At 34.8% G+C, this 16,680-nt stretch overlaps 1 protein-coding gene and 1 pseudogene across 2 annotated transcripts; both read right to left on the reverse strand.

Annotated features, from left to right (window-relative positions):
* Positions 1-1,965: 1,965 nt before the first annotated feature.
* LOC132177927 (pentatricopeptide repeat-containing protein At1g77360, mitochondrial-like) lies at positions 1,966-3,617 on the reverse strand (annotated as a pseudogene).
* Positions 3,618-4,857: 1,240 nt separating this feature from the next.
* LOC132179526 (uncharacterized) lies at positions 4,858-12,008 on the reverse strand. 2 transcript variants are annotated; one of them, XR_009439929.1, is made up of 6 exons: positions 11,926-12,008; positions 11,792-11,842; positions 11,093-11,170; positions 9,070-9,183; positions 7,590-7,669; positions 4,858-5,271 (listed from the first exon to the last, which is right to left on the reverse strand). XR_009439929.1 is itself a non-coding variant. In XM_059592260.1 (6 exons), exons 3-6 carry the CDS (start codon positions 11,113-11,115, stop codon positions 5,163-5,165), a joined length of 321 nt encoding a protein of 106 aa, XP_059448243.1. In that variant the 5' UTR covers positions 11,116-11,170; positions 11,792-11,842; positions 11,926-11,986; the 3' UTR covers positions 4,858-5,162. The 2 variants fall into 2 exon arrangements, 1 of the variants encoding a protein (XP_059448243.1); XM_059592260.1 differs by having other exon boundaries at positions 11,098-11,170; positions 11,926-11,986.
* Positions 12,009-16,680: the final 4,672 nt, after the last annotated feature.

The following is a 16,680-nucleotide window of genomic DNA, read 5'->3' on the forward strand; positions in this document are numbered from 1 at the left end:
TATTCTTTTCTATGGCAAACAAATGGACAAGCTCATATACATGAAAAAAGAAAAGGGCAGCCAAATGTAGATAAACACAATTTCTACTTTGATAGAATGTCTACAGAGACAGACAACCAAAATTTCTAAGCGATGTTTGGCAATCGATCATAAAAAATCCTTGTTCTCCTCCAAATCTTTTTTCAATCATTAATCATGCATCTGCAAAATTTTGCAGCGTCATGAGGTCACAGATGTCAATCACCTTCTCCCCAAAAAGAGAAGGGAACTAAAAGGAGAATTAATAAATAAAAATCAACTTTAGACCACGTATACAGAAGTGTTTATATTGCAATGAACACAGACACTTACAGAATTCAAGCATTGCAATGTAAAGGCTCCATCTGCATGTGGCCATGGCATTTTATTTCCTTGGAGATCTAAACAATGCAATATTAGTGTCAAATGATGCAACCAATAGTTCTATATGCACTTCCAGTGGTGAAAAAACTCAACACCAGCTTGTAACTTACTGTTTTTTATGAATAACACCAAATTGCACCTTCCAAGATAGCTTTTTCGCTAGATTAGTAAAAACCAAGCAATAACTGGGAAGAAATCCTATGCATTAACTTCCAATTCCAACAGATAAACTTGCAAGAAAATTTACTATGCCTCATTACTAGAAACTCCACATTGACAATGAGCATTGAAATCTTGTAATTTGTGACCATTTCCAACTGAATTTTTAGATAAATATCCACCATCTAATAAGTTGCACTGTTGCAGGACCAAGTGCAGAAAATAATTTTATTAGATAATAGTTGACCTCATGATCTAAATACTGTCTCATACACAATATCTCCAAACCGACCCATGATATTAGAATTCAATTTGAATCAAACAGCTAAATCAACAAATCAGACAGTTTTGTGGTTCACCTGAGCTACCACAAAATGCTTGCCACATGGTGGTTCTCAAAGCTTTTTTGTAACTGATGTGCAGCAGAAATAGCAACATTCTCAGGGTGACAGGAACATACAGCCAAGAAGTCACCAGAGAGGAGCCAAAACCAAGAATCCAGCTTCTTTAATGACACAATCGATTGAAATGTTACTCTTTTCCCCCTTCCAGACAATGGTTGCAGTCGAACAAAGAGAGCCATGGAAAGGATTTGAAAACTGCTTCCTTCCTAAAAGTTGCCAGAGACTAGGTAAGTTCTCTGGATTCCACAAAATTAGGCATTGCCTTTATAAAAATGTGTTTGCAGAACCTTTAAAGCAGTCGGGGAAGATACCCCAACCTCAACATAACTTTTGAAGAGGTGGGGGAGAGGGGCTCTTTACTAGTGACCATTACTAGACCAGCATGCTGCAATCAAAGTATCATCTGAGAGAGATTGAAATTGATTTAAAAGGCACAGAGAAAATTAAATGCTTATCTGCAATTTCATGAACCTAGAAACTGGTTTTATGGAACCAACAACCATTACAGGACAAAGAGAACCGAATACTGCATTCAAGCATATGAAGAAAAGCAGCACAGCCCCGGTTTTGGAAATTCTAGGAATGGTGGTTTCTAATACCAAATTGCCACAAGGATAAGTCCTAATAACCTATTTGAGGCACAAACCATTTAGGTCTTCTTCTTATTTTCTCCTTGAAGATTATTGGTGTATATAATGAAAAAAGCATAAATCTGTCAGATAGCTGACTCAACTGATCCACACTGATGCTTCTAAAGTAGTTGTTAGCTAGTTAATGTCATCGAATTCTATTTGCATTTTTCTAATTCAAGTTATACAATCTTAGTTACAAGTTATACAATCCTAATTACAAGTCTAGACCATGTGAAATGATCCCATCAAAACAAAGATAAAACCTTGTCACAAGGTCCTTGGAACTTCCACGTATTACTTGGCCAAAAACATTGTTTTTTACAAGTACTTGGCCATAAATATCAAAATGCATATAGGAGATTACCTACCTACTGATATTTCAACTTTCTTAAAAGTTCATCATACACAAGTTGCTTTACTGCTTTGAAAAGGCTCTGTTTCAGCTTCGACAATGTGGAAGAGTTCAACTTGATTCTTCTACCAATCATATCCTCGGCATACTTGACTGCTTCTGAGAGCCTATTCATATCATGAAGCCCCACAACCAACAGATTCCCAGTCTTCTCCAAATCAGAATTATAATTCTCTATCATGCATTTCCAAACTTTTATAGCCATATTATATTCCCGAGAATCCATATAAATCCTAACTGCTGAACTACAATTAACATGGTCTAGAACACACTCATTTTTAATCATCTCATTGAACATCACCGAAGCCTCCCCTAACCTCTTGCTCTTCATCAAGTACTGAAACACCACGTTATAAGTTTGCGATCCGGAAATGACCCATAATAAACCATCTCATCCAACAACCTTTTCGCTAAATCTATAGCCTTACATCGACAATATAAAGCAATGACCATATTATACATCTGGGTATCTGGTCTAAAACCAATATCACCCACCATAGCGTCCCAAATCAATGCGGCTCCACGAGCGTCATCTTTCTTCGAACACTCGTCGACAGCAAACTTGAAGAACTTCACCCCGGATAACACTGCTTATCCTTCATCATATAGAGGAACTTCATGGCCTCGCGAGGGCCATCATGGCCCTTAATCAAAGTGCTCAATAACGAATCATAAGCAGGCACATTGCTCGGGTCCCTACCGATCTCAAACACCATCTCCGCAAATGTCTACCTAGCGCAATCGGCATTGCCTTCCTTCTCCCAACCTTCCAACAAGATCGCATATGTATCCACGTTCAGACTGATCTTCTCCTTCGCATCCCGCAAGAACTCAACCGCATCCACAGTCTCCCTGTCTCTACAAATTGCGCTTAGAAGCCAATTGATCGCCACAATATCGCGCGGAACGCCATACTGATCCATGACGTCAAATGTCAGGAACACTTCTCAGACGCTTCCGGCAATGACATAACTGCTGAAGATGGAGGCAAAGGTGGCCAGGGAGAGCAAGCGGCCCTCCGAGCTCATGGATTTAATGGCGTTCCACAATTTTTTTTTTTTCTAGAATTTTAATTACTTAAAAAATAAATAATTTTTAAATACAAGGGTATAAAAGGATATTTCACCTATACTTCATCTTATTTAGCCTCAAATCATAACAGTAGAGATGACATCGCAAACTTTATAAAGTTTTGATACACTAAACAGAGAGTTTTTAAAGTATAGGGAATGATTGTGAGGGTAAAGTTAAGTTTTTTGACTTTTTACTCCCACTACAGTTCCTACTCATGCAATAAGCTACCAACTATAAACGCATAATGTAGCCACACATTTAAGTTGGTTAAAATTCTCTTGTACCCAAGGGAGAGAGATCATATAGTAGTTGTATAATTTATTTTCTTTTTCAGATATTTTCATGGCAACCAAACTGATAAACGAAGAGACAAAAGAAAATATTAAACTGGGGTTAGCATTCTGCGAATGAAGCAGATGGGCGTTCGCAACAAATGCTAGAAAAGAGTGATAATAAAGAAGGAAAGAGTGGAGGGAGAGAGAGTACCTGAGAAGATGGGTCGGTAGAAATCGGGACCCCTTCAACAAATATCATGATTTTTTGGTGCAAAACCTCTGGCTGATCTCAGAGAAAGGGACATAGAGAGAGTTGCAAAATGAGAGAAGGAAGAAATAACTCAACGCAAATAGCCGATGATGTCGAAGAACATGGTTTGAAACAGGCACAGGAATCGGATACTTTTATTCACAAGCACTTGTCTTTTTTATGTCAAGTGCTATTTGTCATTTCCTGCTCTTCTTTGATATATATATAGGTTTTTAAATTTAATGGCTTTTTTTTTTTTTTTTTAAGTTGTTTCGGAGAATGACAAGAAAATAATGTTTAGACTTTCTCGCCTTTATTAGTAGGGAAAAATGTGTTGGTATGAATAGTACATAATGTATTTAGGTCTTTTTTTTTTTTTTTTGCTTTTAGTCAAAAAAAAAAAAAAAAAAAAAACTTCAAACACAAAATTATTTTCACTTTCATATTGCATTAGAACACTTCTTAAACTAAAAAGCCAAAAATACCATCTAAAATTGTTTATCAAACAATCCCACTATTAGTCTTTAGGGTGTAAAAAAAATTTTGTGGCAAGCAAAAATTGATAAATAAATTTTTGTTCTCAATTTTTGTTTGAAATTTTGATGGGAATAGTTAATCCGCCACATCATCAACAATAATAAAATAACAAATGTCCCATATAAGATAAATTCATGAGCCAACACGCCTTTTTAAATTTCTCGTTGAGCTTTTGTTTTTTTAAGCTTCCATCGCATTAGTTTATCGTGAATTTGAAATGCATTCTTCCGTGGGTTTTTCGGCCAAACTTTAAATGTCCATTAAGCATCAAATTGCCACATATGCAATGACACAACACTTAACACATCAACAACCACTTCATCGTCCACTCCCACGTGTCACACTTGTCACACTTGCCACATAAGCCAAAAAATTTTCTTATTTTTCCGATCGAAGTAATTGATCATTCAATTTTCTTATCATAGTCATCGAATATAATTGCAGTACTTCAATGATTGATAAACAATAGATAGATAGATGTGGAAAAAAAAAAAATAGATGAATGTGATATCTCGTCTCTATGAGGAGGAAATATGATATCCCCGTTAGATGTCATGCTTGTCATATATTCTAGTTGAGAAATTTTTGATGAAATACATTCAACTCTCATTACACTAGTGAGGTTTTGAATCTTTAACAGGAGAAGGCAACTATCTGTTGCAAAATGCCTGGATCGGTTCGAAGGAAGCAGAGAACATCTTTGAACAGAAGAAGAAAAAACGAAAGTAGATTAATTAGAGATTAGCAGAGAACATTTGCACTCTGTTTCGAAGTTGCACGATGATGTAAACACAAGGGCAAAGCTAACAACAATTCTATGTATATTTATAAGCAAAAACCTCCCCAAACAATTTTACAATCGCCTGGCTTGCATCTTGATCAATGAACTCCAGCAAATTTGAGTCACTTTTCCTGTATCCCATAAAGGCTTAAGAACCTCTGCAAGTTTACAACTTTGACAAGAAGTGCAAGAGGATGCCCAATATTAACAAAGATGTCTGGTCAACGCTGCAAGAATCAGTTTCTAGGAGCTGTATCATTTCTGAACTGTTCTACCAGCAGAGGAAGGAGAAGAGCAAGCCTACTGTTATACCTTGCAATTCGCCGTAACTGTTCTTCCCTTACTCTGCACCAAAACATAGAATTGTATGTCATTTATAGCATTATCCCAAATGTTCATGGATATATTCTAAGGATCTGGCTTGCATGCAGTAGTAAAAAGTACTGCATGCATGCTGTAGTGAAAAACAGTATCGTTTTTCACGGTTAAAAAAACCTAATAATAAAAAATTCATTAAAACTTAAAAATTATAAATAAAAATATTAAAAAACTATAAAAAAAAGGGTGGCTGGTTGGCCAAGGCCACCCCATTTTTGGCCAAGGGAGTGGTTGGAGCCACCCCATGGCCGGTCTAGGGGTGGCCGGACCACCCAAAGGCCATAGGGGTGGTTCGTCCACCTAGACCGGCCATGAACCACCCCCTTGGCCAAAAATGGGGTGGCTGGCCCTTTGATTTTTTTAGTTTTTTTAATAGTTTTTCGTTTTTTAATATTTTTATTTTTTAAATTATTGATTTATTTTTTAAATATTTAATGAATTTTATATTATTTCTTTAAAAAAACTATTTTTTTATTGCCCAAAACACGGTCGTTTTGGGCTACAACATGAATGCAGTAGTTTTCGCTACCACATGCAAGCCGGATCCAGATTCTAATACTTCCTTTGGACATCTCATGTATAATGAATACCCCTTCTAAATTTACGCAAGCTATTAGATAAAAGAATGGAAGCCATTGCAAAAATAACACAAGCATATGAAATAATACCATCTTAAGAAAGCCTATATATCCATTATAATGATGGGCTTTCTTAAAGAGATTTCAAGGAGGTTTTAAATTGACTAGTCTTTTTAAGATGATAGTGAAGATGTGATTAGAGCTTTTCCTTGGGCCGTTACAAATGGTATCAAAACCACCTAGTAACGTCATGTTGTACTTGAGCACTGCATGGCGTGACCCTAATGAAGACATCAAGGATTTAATGGGGGGAGTTTATAACATTCTGTTCCCACATTGAGAAGATGAAGAGTAGCCCATATAGAATGGGTGATTTATAAAAATAGTCATGAGAATTAAGTCTCACATTGCTTAGTTACTAGGTGAAAAAGGAATTTTAAGGAAGCTCCAAATTGACTAGTTCTTTTGGAGTGATAGTGTAAATGTGGTTAACGTTTTTTTCTGGGTCATTACATGGAAAATAGACCCTTTGTGCTTAAAGTGGTGCATTTGGAGAGTACAGAATGTGAAGATCCTTGCATATTGAGAGAGATTGGTGTTTAAAAGATGTTATGTTCAAATCTCTTTATGCTTGGTGATGTCTAATAGTCCTCACTTTTCTAGTTTTAAGGAATTTCTGGACTCCTTGAGAGTGAGAAGATTGTTATAAAAAACAAAAAACAATTACAATGGTAGTAAAAACATATCTTATAGCAGTCTTATAGTCTTTCCCTTTAACTTAAATGAGTATTCTAAGATCACATAATACTACCAATGCACTTCTTCGCTTCATCCACTATGCTCTATTCTATGAGCCCCATTTTTTCAATCTCCCAATCTTTATAAAATTAATGATCTGAGATACTGAAAATAATCATTCTTTAGTGTCTTTTGACCATCAAATTATGCTATCCTGCCATTTCTATTTCTAGTTGTACTGAACTTGCACTCCATATACTTGGTTTAGTCTTACTAACCTAAAACCTCAAGATTCTAAAATATCCCTCTAAACTTCCAGCTTGAAGTAATTTTCCACTCAAGTCTCATCATAACATGATATTATTTGCAAGAACATACACACCCAGAGACCTCATCCTGGATCGATCTAGTTAGCTATTGTGATCCTTGACATCGACTCAATGTTGATCCTTGATATAAACCTATTGTGATAGGAAACTCGCTTAGATACTTTAATAGTTCTCACACTAGTTACAGCTCTATCATAATATCCCAAATAACATTACATACTCTATAGGGAACCCTTCTCTTTTCCAAAACCACCATATTACCTCTAGGTGCCCTATCATATGCTTTCTCTAAGTCGATAAAAAACATATGAAGATTTTTAATCATTCTCTATATTTCTACATTAGATGCCTAAGACGATATATAGAGAATGCATAAAGAACTTCAACACAATCATTCAAAGGCGCTATAATTCCTTGGACTTATTTTCCAAGTTAGACGAGGACATTTAATTTCATAATCCATCTATGAATTCTCATAGGAAGCACTATCAGATTGTCCTACTTCAACTACAATCAAGTTAAAAAATTTCTGCATCATTTCGAATTAACTAAAACATGCCTCATTCTGACTAGAAAGAATAATATTTAAAAGATGAGAGGTTAAAAAAAATAACACCAAATAGGAAATATAGAAACTTACCGTGCTCGAACCTTTTTAGCATGTTTGATGTGTCCTTTCAAAAGATCTTGAGGTGACAAATGCTCAACAGATTCCTCATCCTGAAAGCAGAAACAGGTAAGTTAGCTTGGAGGAGTTAGAGGAGCATCTACAACAGATCAAAACTTTCAATTGAAAATGCACGTATGTATGTATGTCTCTATCGACGTATGTGCAATGAAAATAAAGCCTTATTTCATTTCCTAAGCCCCGTAAAAACACAAAGGACACTTGAAGGTTCAGTAGTATAAATATTCAACTCTAAAACATGTCCATGTCACTTAAAAATCATATATTCTGTAAATATATGTCAATTTGTTGTCAAATAATGATATTCCATGGTGTAGCAACTTTATCATATGCAAGCCTCCCCAATATACACTAGTCAAAAACTTGTCATAGCTTTCTATATTTTTCCTAGAATTGCTTTTTAAGTCTATACTTAACAAGTTCATATCCTAATATTGAAAAATCAAAAGTCACTCACCCAAGAGGATACAAGAATTACCGAATATGGTCTCCAAAGTTAAAGTGCTAATTTCAATATGCATACCTAATGGGTACAGCTCCTACATGCCATAGAAGAAGAATGACCACAATTAAGTTTGGTCATGAAGGATGATTATCAGTCAGAGAGAACATAAGTTATAACTTAGAAAAGTGGGCTGACTGACTTGCAATAAACCCCAGATAACATTTGAATTACCCAACTAATCTACTACTAAAACTACTGCCTGGTTTTCAGTTTAAAAAATAAATTACATCATTTCATGTCATGATATCAGTGGATAATTTAAGAAATACCCCAAAACAAGATAATTGATTCAGGGTTCATCCAAAAGCCAACTAAAATGAATAAACAACAATAACCTCTTTTTTTTTTTTTTTTTGATAAATATCTATAATCTCATATTTGTGGAATCTAAAAGAAATAAAGATGCTTCAATGGGTTATATTGTTTTATTCTACTAAAATCTTTGCATGCAAATGCATCTAAATATTGAGTAAAAACTCCTTTGATCAAAGGGATAAATCTTAATAATTTCCAAGCATAGAGATAAAAGATCACCACATAAATGAGGATATTTGTGGCACAGATCAAAACTCTGGCTAGATAATATGTAAAAACCATTAATCTGAAGGGAAAAGTGACATGCAAATTTTTCCGACTGAAAATTCACCAAACACCTTTTGGCATTTCATCTGCACGTCTGCAAAGACAAGCAGACACACATATGGATCTAAACATTCTCATTAAATTTTTTGAAGTTCTCCAGACGCTACTATGGCCATGTTTCCTCATACGCCCATCAAGTGCATTTCTTTTTATTTTATTCTAAAAATATTATTCAATTAATTAATCATACTAAAAAAAAAAAAAACAGTAATACTGTGGCAGATGAGCGGTAAAATAGAAAAACAGTAAAAATAACAACAAAAAATTGATAACCCAAAAGACAACCTCCTTATCCTCTGCCTCTTCTTCTTCAGCTTCCTTGTTCTTTGGCAGATGAGTGGCTGACACGGGTATAGGCAAAGGTTTTGGAAGAGACTTCACAGCATCCCCATACTGTGGCTGCCAATTCAAAAAATAAAACCAAAACATTTATTAAGGGCAGGGGGTGAAAAGAATAAAGTCTCACTCTAGTCTCCAAACATTTTAACTCCCACACACAACTCAGATGGCCCAAATCAAAATCAAAAAGAAACCAAAGGGCATATTCTGCATATACTATATATTAATGTAAGTTTGTTCTTAAAAGCAATTACAAGGAAATTACTACAATGCTAATAAAACAGGAAATGACAGGAACTGCCCTTAAGAATAATATTGACTTCAACATTTCAATGGTGACAGATGTTTGACAAGGAGTTTAATCTCAACTTAACCATTCCTCCACCATCCACCTTGCTTGGGATACTCTATATGAAGAGATTAAGTTGGAGAAAGAGGGGGTGGAAATTTCATTTTCCTAGCCAATTTTACACATACATTTGAATTACAAATTAGAAAATAAGTTAAAAGTGAGAAACCACAACACTATTAAATACTTTCAACAACAAATATTTTCAAACAAAAGCCAATACTGTCAACCATTTGACAGATGGAAATAAAGTGGCTTTAAGCAAACAAGAGGTGTGATCAGGTTCATGTTAAAAGGCACTATAAGGACAAGAGGACAGTAAAAAAGAACATGACTTCAAGCATTGGGAAAACTATAGAATAGTGATTTCAACAGAAGATGAGCCCAAGATAGAACTGAATGAAAAATTACTCAGATAAATGTACTTAAGCAGAATATGAATCTTTTTACCCAACAACTAGTTTACTCAGATAAATGAACTTCAAATAGAGTTATGACATATTCATCTTTCTTAATCATAAGTAGAAAAAAAAAAAAAGACTCTATTCATCTTTTCAATCATCTTTTTCTTTTTGTTTTTTTCTTTTTTGTTTTTTTTTTTTTTTATTTAAGGAAAGAGAAAATTGAAACCCATATTAGAATATATATAAGAGGAAAGCCAATAGAGAAGATTCAGTTTCCAAGTTCACAGCAAAGTCTATGAGAGATCGGTTCTGAGTCAAAAGGCTAATGGTAAGTAACAGTAGTCTGAATTATAATAATTTAAAAAAAAAACAGTAGTCTGAATTGAAAGTACATGTAACATCTCCAAATAAGTTTTGAGAGTCAAATATATAAAGCAATGTGAACAGTTGAGTAAAAATTTGCGTCACATTTTCTCTCTTTTGCTTAGATCATAGCACATGCCACAAACTTCAAGCCCATGAACTTGTGATGAAGATCAGATTAGAAAACTGCCTATGTGTGTTTATGTGGTCGGTCTTAAGATTTTTGAATTGAGGTTGCAAAAGAGGGTAGGAAAAAGGGTTCAAGAGGCTGTTCTTTAGCTGTGAACCGGCAACAAGGAGGAGGAGGAGAAGAAGAAAAAGGGGAGAGAGAACACTGCACACATGCCTCCAGATGAACAAAATACTAGCACTTTTACTATTAACAATCTGATATCTTTTAAGCACAAATGAAGCATATCTTTAAGATTCTTAGAAATTAATTTTCCCTACTAGGACCAGGTTCTCTAATGCAAAAAGTACCAAACTTCCTCTCATTAGATTATCCCAAAAACACACACAAGTAATAATTCAGAACTGTTCCAAATCTTTCTATAATCCACGCACACGCAAATGTTAGCTTTATGATTTGCTTATCCCAAAATCCACAAAACTAGCCTATAAGCACACATGCCATCACCTTTTTCAGTAAGACTTGACACATTTACTTCTCTGTGCAATCAAGTATGTTAAGTATCTACATGTAAAGCTTCAAGTAAATTCATTAAGAATCTATGCATGTTGAAATTTGTTACAACATGTTATGCAGGAAAGAAATAAAAAAAATGAACAAAAGAAGAAGGCAGCAGGGGCCAAATGCACAGAAAGGGAAATTCCCATTGCAATTGATGCAAACCTGACTTTCTTCTGGATAACCATTCCTCAACCATGATCGGCAAAGTGCATATAGAGAAGCCCCATCTATTATTCTGACCTACAAACATAAACAGCAACAAAAGAATTAAGACCAAAGGCCAAATACTCAATGTCTTTTTGGCATTCTACTTATAAACTATAGACTGCAAAAATGTTTTCATAAAAGATCAATGCTCCAAATGATAGAACTTAAAACGCACAACAACATGTGTTTGTCCATTTCTTTTTGTAGTTATAGTTGACTGGTGTAGAATTAGGGAGCCTTAGGGATGCCAATGGGGTGGCAGCGAGTATAATTCCTTTATCCTGTCTGGCAAATAGAAAAAATGTAAACAAAAAGAACAAAAATTGACATTGAAGGTTTTTGTCCTCAAAATTAACTAGAACAGGGGTACAAAAAAGTACTGCTCCTTTGCCCATTCCAATTCCAGCCAAATCCAATCACTTTGGGCAGAAGATAAGCTGTGTGGATTTCTTTCCAAATCCTTATTAATTAATAATTTCACCAATTCTAAACAAGGGAACTCAAACAATTTCTTTATCCATGCCCTAAATCCCTTTAAGTGAAACAACATAAATGACCCCCTCTACAAGAAGGGTCAACAAAGTAATTAAAATATTATCACAATGCCTTCTTTAAACAACTTGTAATGATCAACAAACAAAAGCATCGACTTACTTTCCGATCTCTGACATGACAGTGGTCAATGTGTCATCTCTGCTTCTATCCCTACGGGAAGCACAACAAAAGATCCATTAAAGTGATAATTCTGAATTTACAAAACAAAATGATGCTAATTTGTACAAAATTACCTCTTATCTCTATAGCCATTAGAATCAGCGACTGATGATGTAGGAACACCCTAAAACAAGGAGAACCCAAAGTGAATGGACTACACAAACTCCCAAAGAATAAGAAAAGAACACCAAACAATTTCGAAAAAAGAATCACCAACAAACCAAACCAAACCAAACCTTGGATTGCGGAGACGAAATCGAAATGCCCTTAACCGGACCCGGACCCGGACCCGGTTCCGGTTAACATACTTGATAAATTCGTTTATGGGGTCAATTCGTTCAACATGCTTGATGTCAATGGTAAAAGAGTCAATTACAATGTTTAAAACAAAAAGAGCGGGTACTCTAACAAAACAAACGGGAAAAGACGAAAAAGCCCACATAAATTGCACTAACATGAACATCCGCTCATTTTGTCCGAACGACTAAACAGCCCAAATGCCACTGTTTTCTGGTGAGTTTCTCTACAAAGCTATCTCTCTCTCTCAGACTCTCTCATTCCTTAATAATTTCTATACATTCCCTTGAATAACATAGGGATTTCACGGCCATTGAAGAGAAGCAAAGCTGCATTTTTATACACTCACGGCCATTGAATAACATCAGCGATTTCACGGCCACTGAAGAGAAGAGAAGGTGCATTTCTAATCCACTTGCGGCCATTGAATATTAGGGATTTCACAGAGAAGGTGCATTTCTATACACTCACGGCCATTGAATAAAATTAGGGATTTCACATTAGTTGCCAGCAAGAAAACGTTTAGTTAAGGTGAAACGTTGTTCTCAATAATTGCATGCCCTTTCTTTCAAATAATTCATGCTTGTAGTTTCGTTCTCAGTTGTACTCCGAAATTTGTAATGGTATTTTTTTTTTTGAAGCTTCAAACGTTAGCCTCTACTTAAGAACAATTTTATTTTATTTTATTTTGAGTGCATTAATTGTTTATTTGTTGCTGTATATGTGTGTGAATACGTACTTACGTGCCTCACAGTTCAATAATGGTGGTTCGTAAGGATCATCGATCTATCCCAGCAAAACCTGCAATAGTGTGTGAGCACTTTTTTTCTTTGAGGCAGGGTGCTCTGATCTGTAAATATGCTTCTTTCCGTTTTTATATATGTCATATGTGGTTAAGTGACAACATGAAAATTTTGTACTTGTTATAATCAAATCAAAGCACAACCAACGCCTTAACAAGTCTTTTCCTGCTTTAAACAAATTAATATCAAAAAATTTTATTTGATTTGAGTTTGTCTATCTCCTTAAGAAGTTTACATACATATATACATATATACATCAATCATCTTTTCCTCTTTTATTTCATCGGAATTTTTCAGCATTCCTCTGAACTCTGAACTATTCCGGATGCCTCTGACTATGACCAGCAGCAGAACAATGAACATGACATAAAAGAAGTGAAACGAATGACTAATTAAGTAGAAACAATTTGGATGTTTTGGTTTGTATTAATGTTAATTCTCCCCTGTTTGGGGAATTTTTTACTTCTTTAATAACTATATATATATATTTGGTGTACTTCTTTTATGTCCTGGATTTAGTTTTAACGGTGCATTTTATTGGTAATGTTGGTTCTGCTCTTTTTTAGCAATGCCTGTTTATCCACCCAACATACTTGATCTACCTTGTACATTCAACAAATTTTCTTAGAAAATCTAAAAGAAGATAAACTTCTGAAAAATTCTGGGATTTAAATAGCGCTAGAATGGTGATTTAGGAGAACCTAATTCTACATGGATGGTTTAGTAAAGCTGGTTTTTATGTGCAGAACAGAATCAATTGAACATGGAATAAGAAAGAAGTAATTCATGTACCATGGTACCATAATAATGTGCTAACAAGCCATACCACATAATGCCTGAATCTTGAAAATAACTATTAAAAAATAAAAAAGATCAGGAGACCGCAATATTGGAGCAGTATCCAAACTCTAAGCTTCCCCCCATGTATTCTTGAGTTCCTTAATTTCAAGCTCATAATGCAGAGAACAAGAAGCTTATAATGGAAGGGAAGGCAAATACTGTATTGATTTCATGAATATGTTATGATTTCATGAATATATTTTCAATTTCAATTCTGTTTTTTTCTTCTTCAATGTTTTAGGTACTTACCTGAATTGGGTTGTCACTTTTTTTCTTGTTGTCATTTTTGATATAATGGTACTGTTATATATGCAGGGGACTCCCTTTGTTGTTAGTTCTTAGCTAGGGAATTGCGTTCGTTTTCTCTACTGGGGTTCTTTAAAATATGGAGTTGGTCATTATGGATATCTCCTTGGAGGTTGTCAATGTAGCATTTGTGATAGCTTTTCTGACATGGGTTTAAGTTTCGGTGTATTGTTTTGCAGATTTTGGGTTTAAGGTTCCATCTGTTTCAATGAGTATACCAATGTCACTAAGACATGAATTTTGGCTGATTCTTAGGAAATACCATTTGAAATATGGAAAGAGCGAAAATTGTCTCCTTTTCATTAAAGAAGGCCCCACCGAGAGATAAGGTCACAGTATGCCCATCCAATTTAGAAGGTACACACATTCTTCTTTTGTCTCCATTCAGTTTTCTTCATAAAATACACTACTTACATAGGCCTCGTAAACTGTAGAGGCAATAAACCTTTGAGTGCAGTTATCGGCTCAACTGAGGGTGATATGACTTTTGATGTCATTGACCAATTTGTAACTTATCCCATGATTTAGATTGTGTAGATATGGAGGGTCTATAAAAGGTCAAATTTCATAAAGTCTATGAGAGGTCAAAAAAAGAGTTATACTAGGTCATTGAATATGATCACTCTCTCATAATGATTAATGGATTCTAGATATCCCTACCTTTGAACCCAACGTAAAGGTCTCCGTCAAAATCACATTAAATTAAGATTATTCGGATGTTTTAGGTTACTTCACAGTAAAGTTCTTAGAATCTTAACTCATATTTAATCAAATTGTTTAAATTTTACCATCCTAGTATATAGTATATACTATATACTGCCTCTAGAGAATTCTTAATCTTTCTTTAATGTATTTTATCATCTTACTTAAGTTGTATTTTGAGTTATCAAAATCTAGTTTAAGAATTTAAAAGCTCCACAGTAAACTAAAAGATCTTGATTTAACTGCAACTCTAGGGGTTGGAAAAACTCTACATTATTTTAGTTAATTTATTCTTCGCTTGCTATGATAAAAGGCTAATAAACCACCTCTTAAAGCAATGCACTTTGTCTGACCTTACAAAAGAAAGGAACACAGGCATATCTATGCCTTTTCAAAGAAATATATTCCAATCTTCCGATCACTAACACAAGTCTTTGTAATCTTAATGAGAATTGCTTTTTGTCATTTTCCTATCCTTCTTGCATTCAACTTTTTTAAAAACTAACTATTAGATTTACAGGACCAATACCTTCACCCATGGGGAATTACGTTTTGCATGGTTAATTGCACATCATAATCTCCTGTAAGTGGGAAAAAAGAATAAGGAGCGGTCTAATTCCTTTACGGCTTTTGATAGCAAACATAATGAGGAGGGTTTGGAAGTGAAGGAGTATGCTGTTAATAACCCTAAGTTGGCTACGTTTTGGGAGTGAAAGTAGGGGTGTTTGAACAGGAATGACCTCTTTAAACAAAGGGAGTTGAGAAAGGAGGTGAGGAAATTAAATGTGGGTATTGTGTGTATCATTGAGACAAGGGTAAACGAAGAAAATGCTTTGAAAATTCATGACAATATAGTCCCGGGATGGGGATTCATTCATAACTACATAAGTCATTATTTGGGAAGAATATGGGTGTGCTGGAATCCAGATTTGGCAAATGCTGCTCCTCTGCAGTAATATGGGTGTTTTTTTTTTTTTTGAAATGATGAAAGATAGTAGTATAAACCAATTGCTTTTTTTTTTTTTAATAATTTTTATTCGCTGTGTTACTTCTCCTCCTTAACAAGATGAATAGATATGATATCATCTAGCGTTAGAAAAAGATTTTAAAAAAAATTCTATGAAGATTATTTTTCAGTTGTGCACTTACATATTGTTGTTGTTTGAGCAGATGGGCCTAAACCTAAATTGAGTTTGCAGAAATATTTGGACGACGTGGAAGATGGGATTAAGAGGGCGAAGGTGATTATTGAAGGATTGTTAGAGCTTCCAGGCGAAGATGACGACAAAGACTACGACACGAATATTAAGATCTTGAAAGTGTATGAGGATATCCGTGAGTATCCTTTTTTGATTAATTGGTACATATAATCCTCTTTATTTATGTAGTGTTAACTGTTGTTTGTAAGTACTCGTGTTTGTGCATTGGGATTGCATTTCCTTATTTCCATGTAGATCTGTCTCCTATATAAATAAGTTCTACCCTAAAAGTTCTCAACAACTTGGTGACAAATGCCGTAATACATTAAAAGACAATACGGTGAGGAATTTTGGTTCTAAATCTAGTTTTTGTATCGAGATATTTGATTACATAGAACTGGATTATGTTCTCACATTGTGATTGTTATTGACTTTTTTTTTAAAAAAAAAAAAAAAATTTTATTAGGAGTTATCAATACCCTCTCTAAAAGAGGACGATGATCAATATTCATTGAAGATAGTGGCTGATGCATGGGACAAGTTCAACAAGCTCATGACTAAGTATGATGGCTTGTTTTCTATTATAGAGACGGAACCTCCTCTTAGAAAGGTTGTACAAGAGCAGTTCAATAATCAGGTTTGCTACTAGTCCCTTTAACGGCACCATTTGGTATATGTCACA

This window comes from Corylus avellana, chromosome ca4, assembly GCF_901000735.1.
Source record: "Corylus avellana chromosome ca4, CavTom2PMs-1.0".
Classification (NCBI taxonomy): domain Eukaryota; kingdom Viridiplantae; phylum Streptophyta; class Magnoliopsida; order Fagales; family Betulaceae; genus Corylus; species Corylus avellana.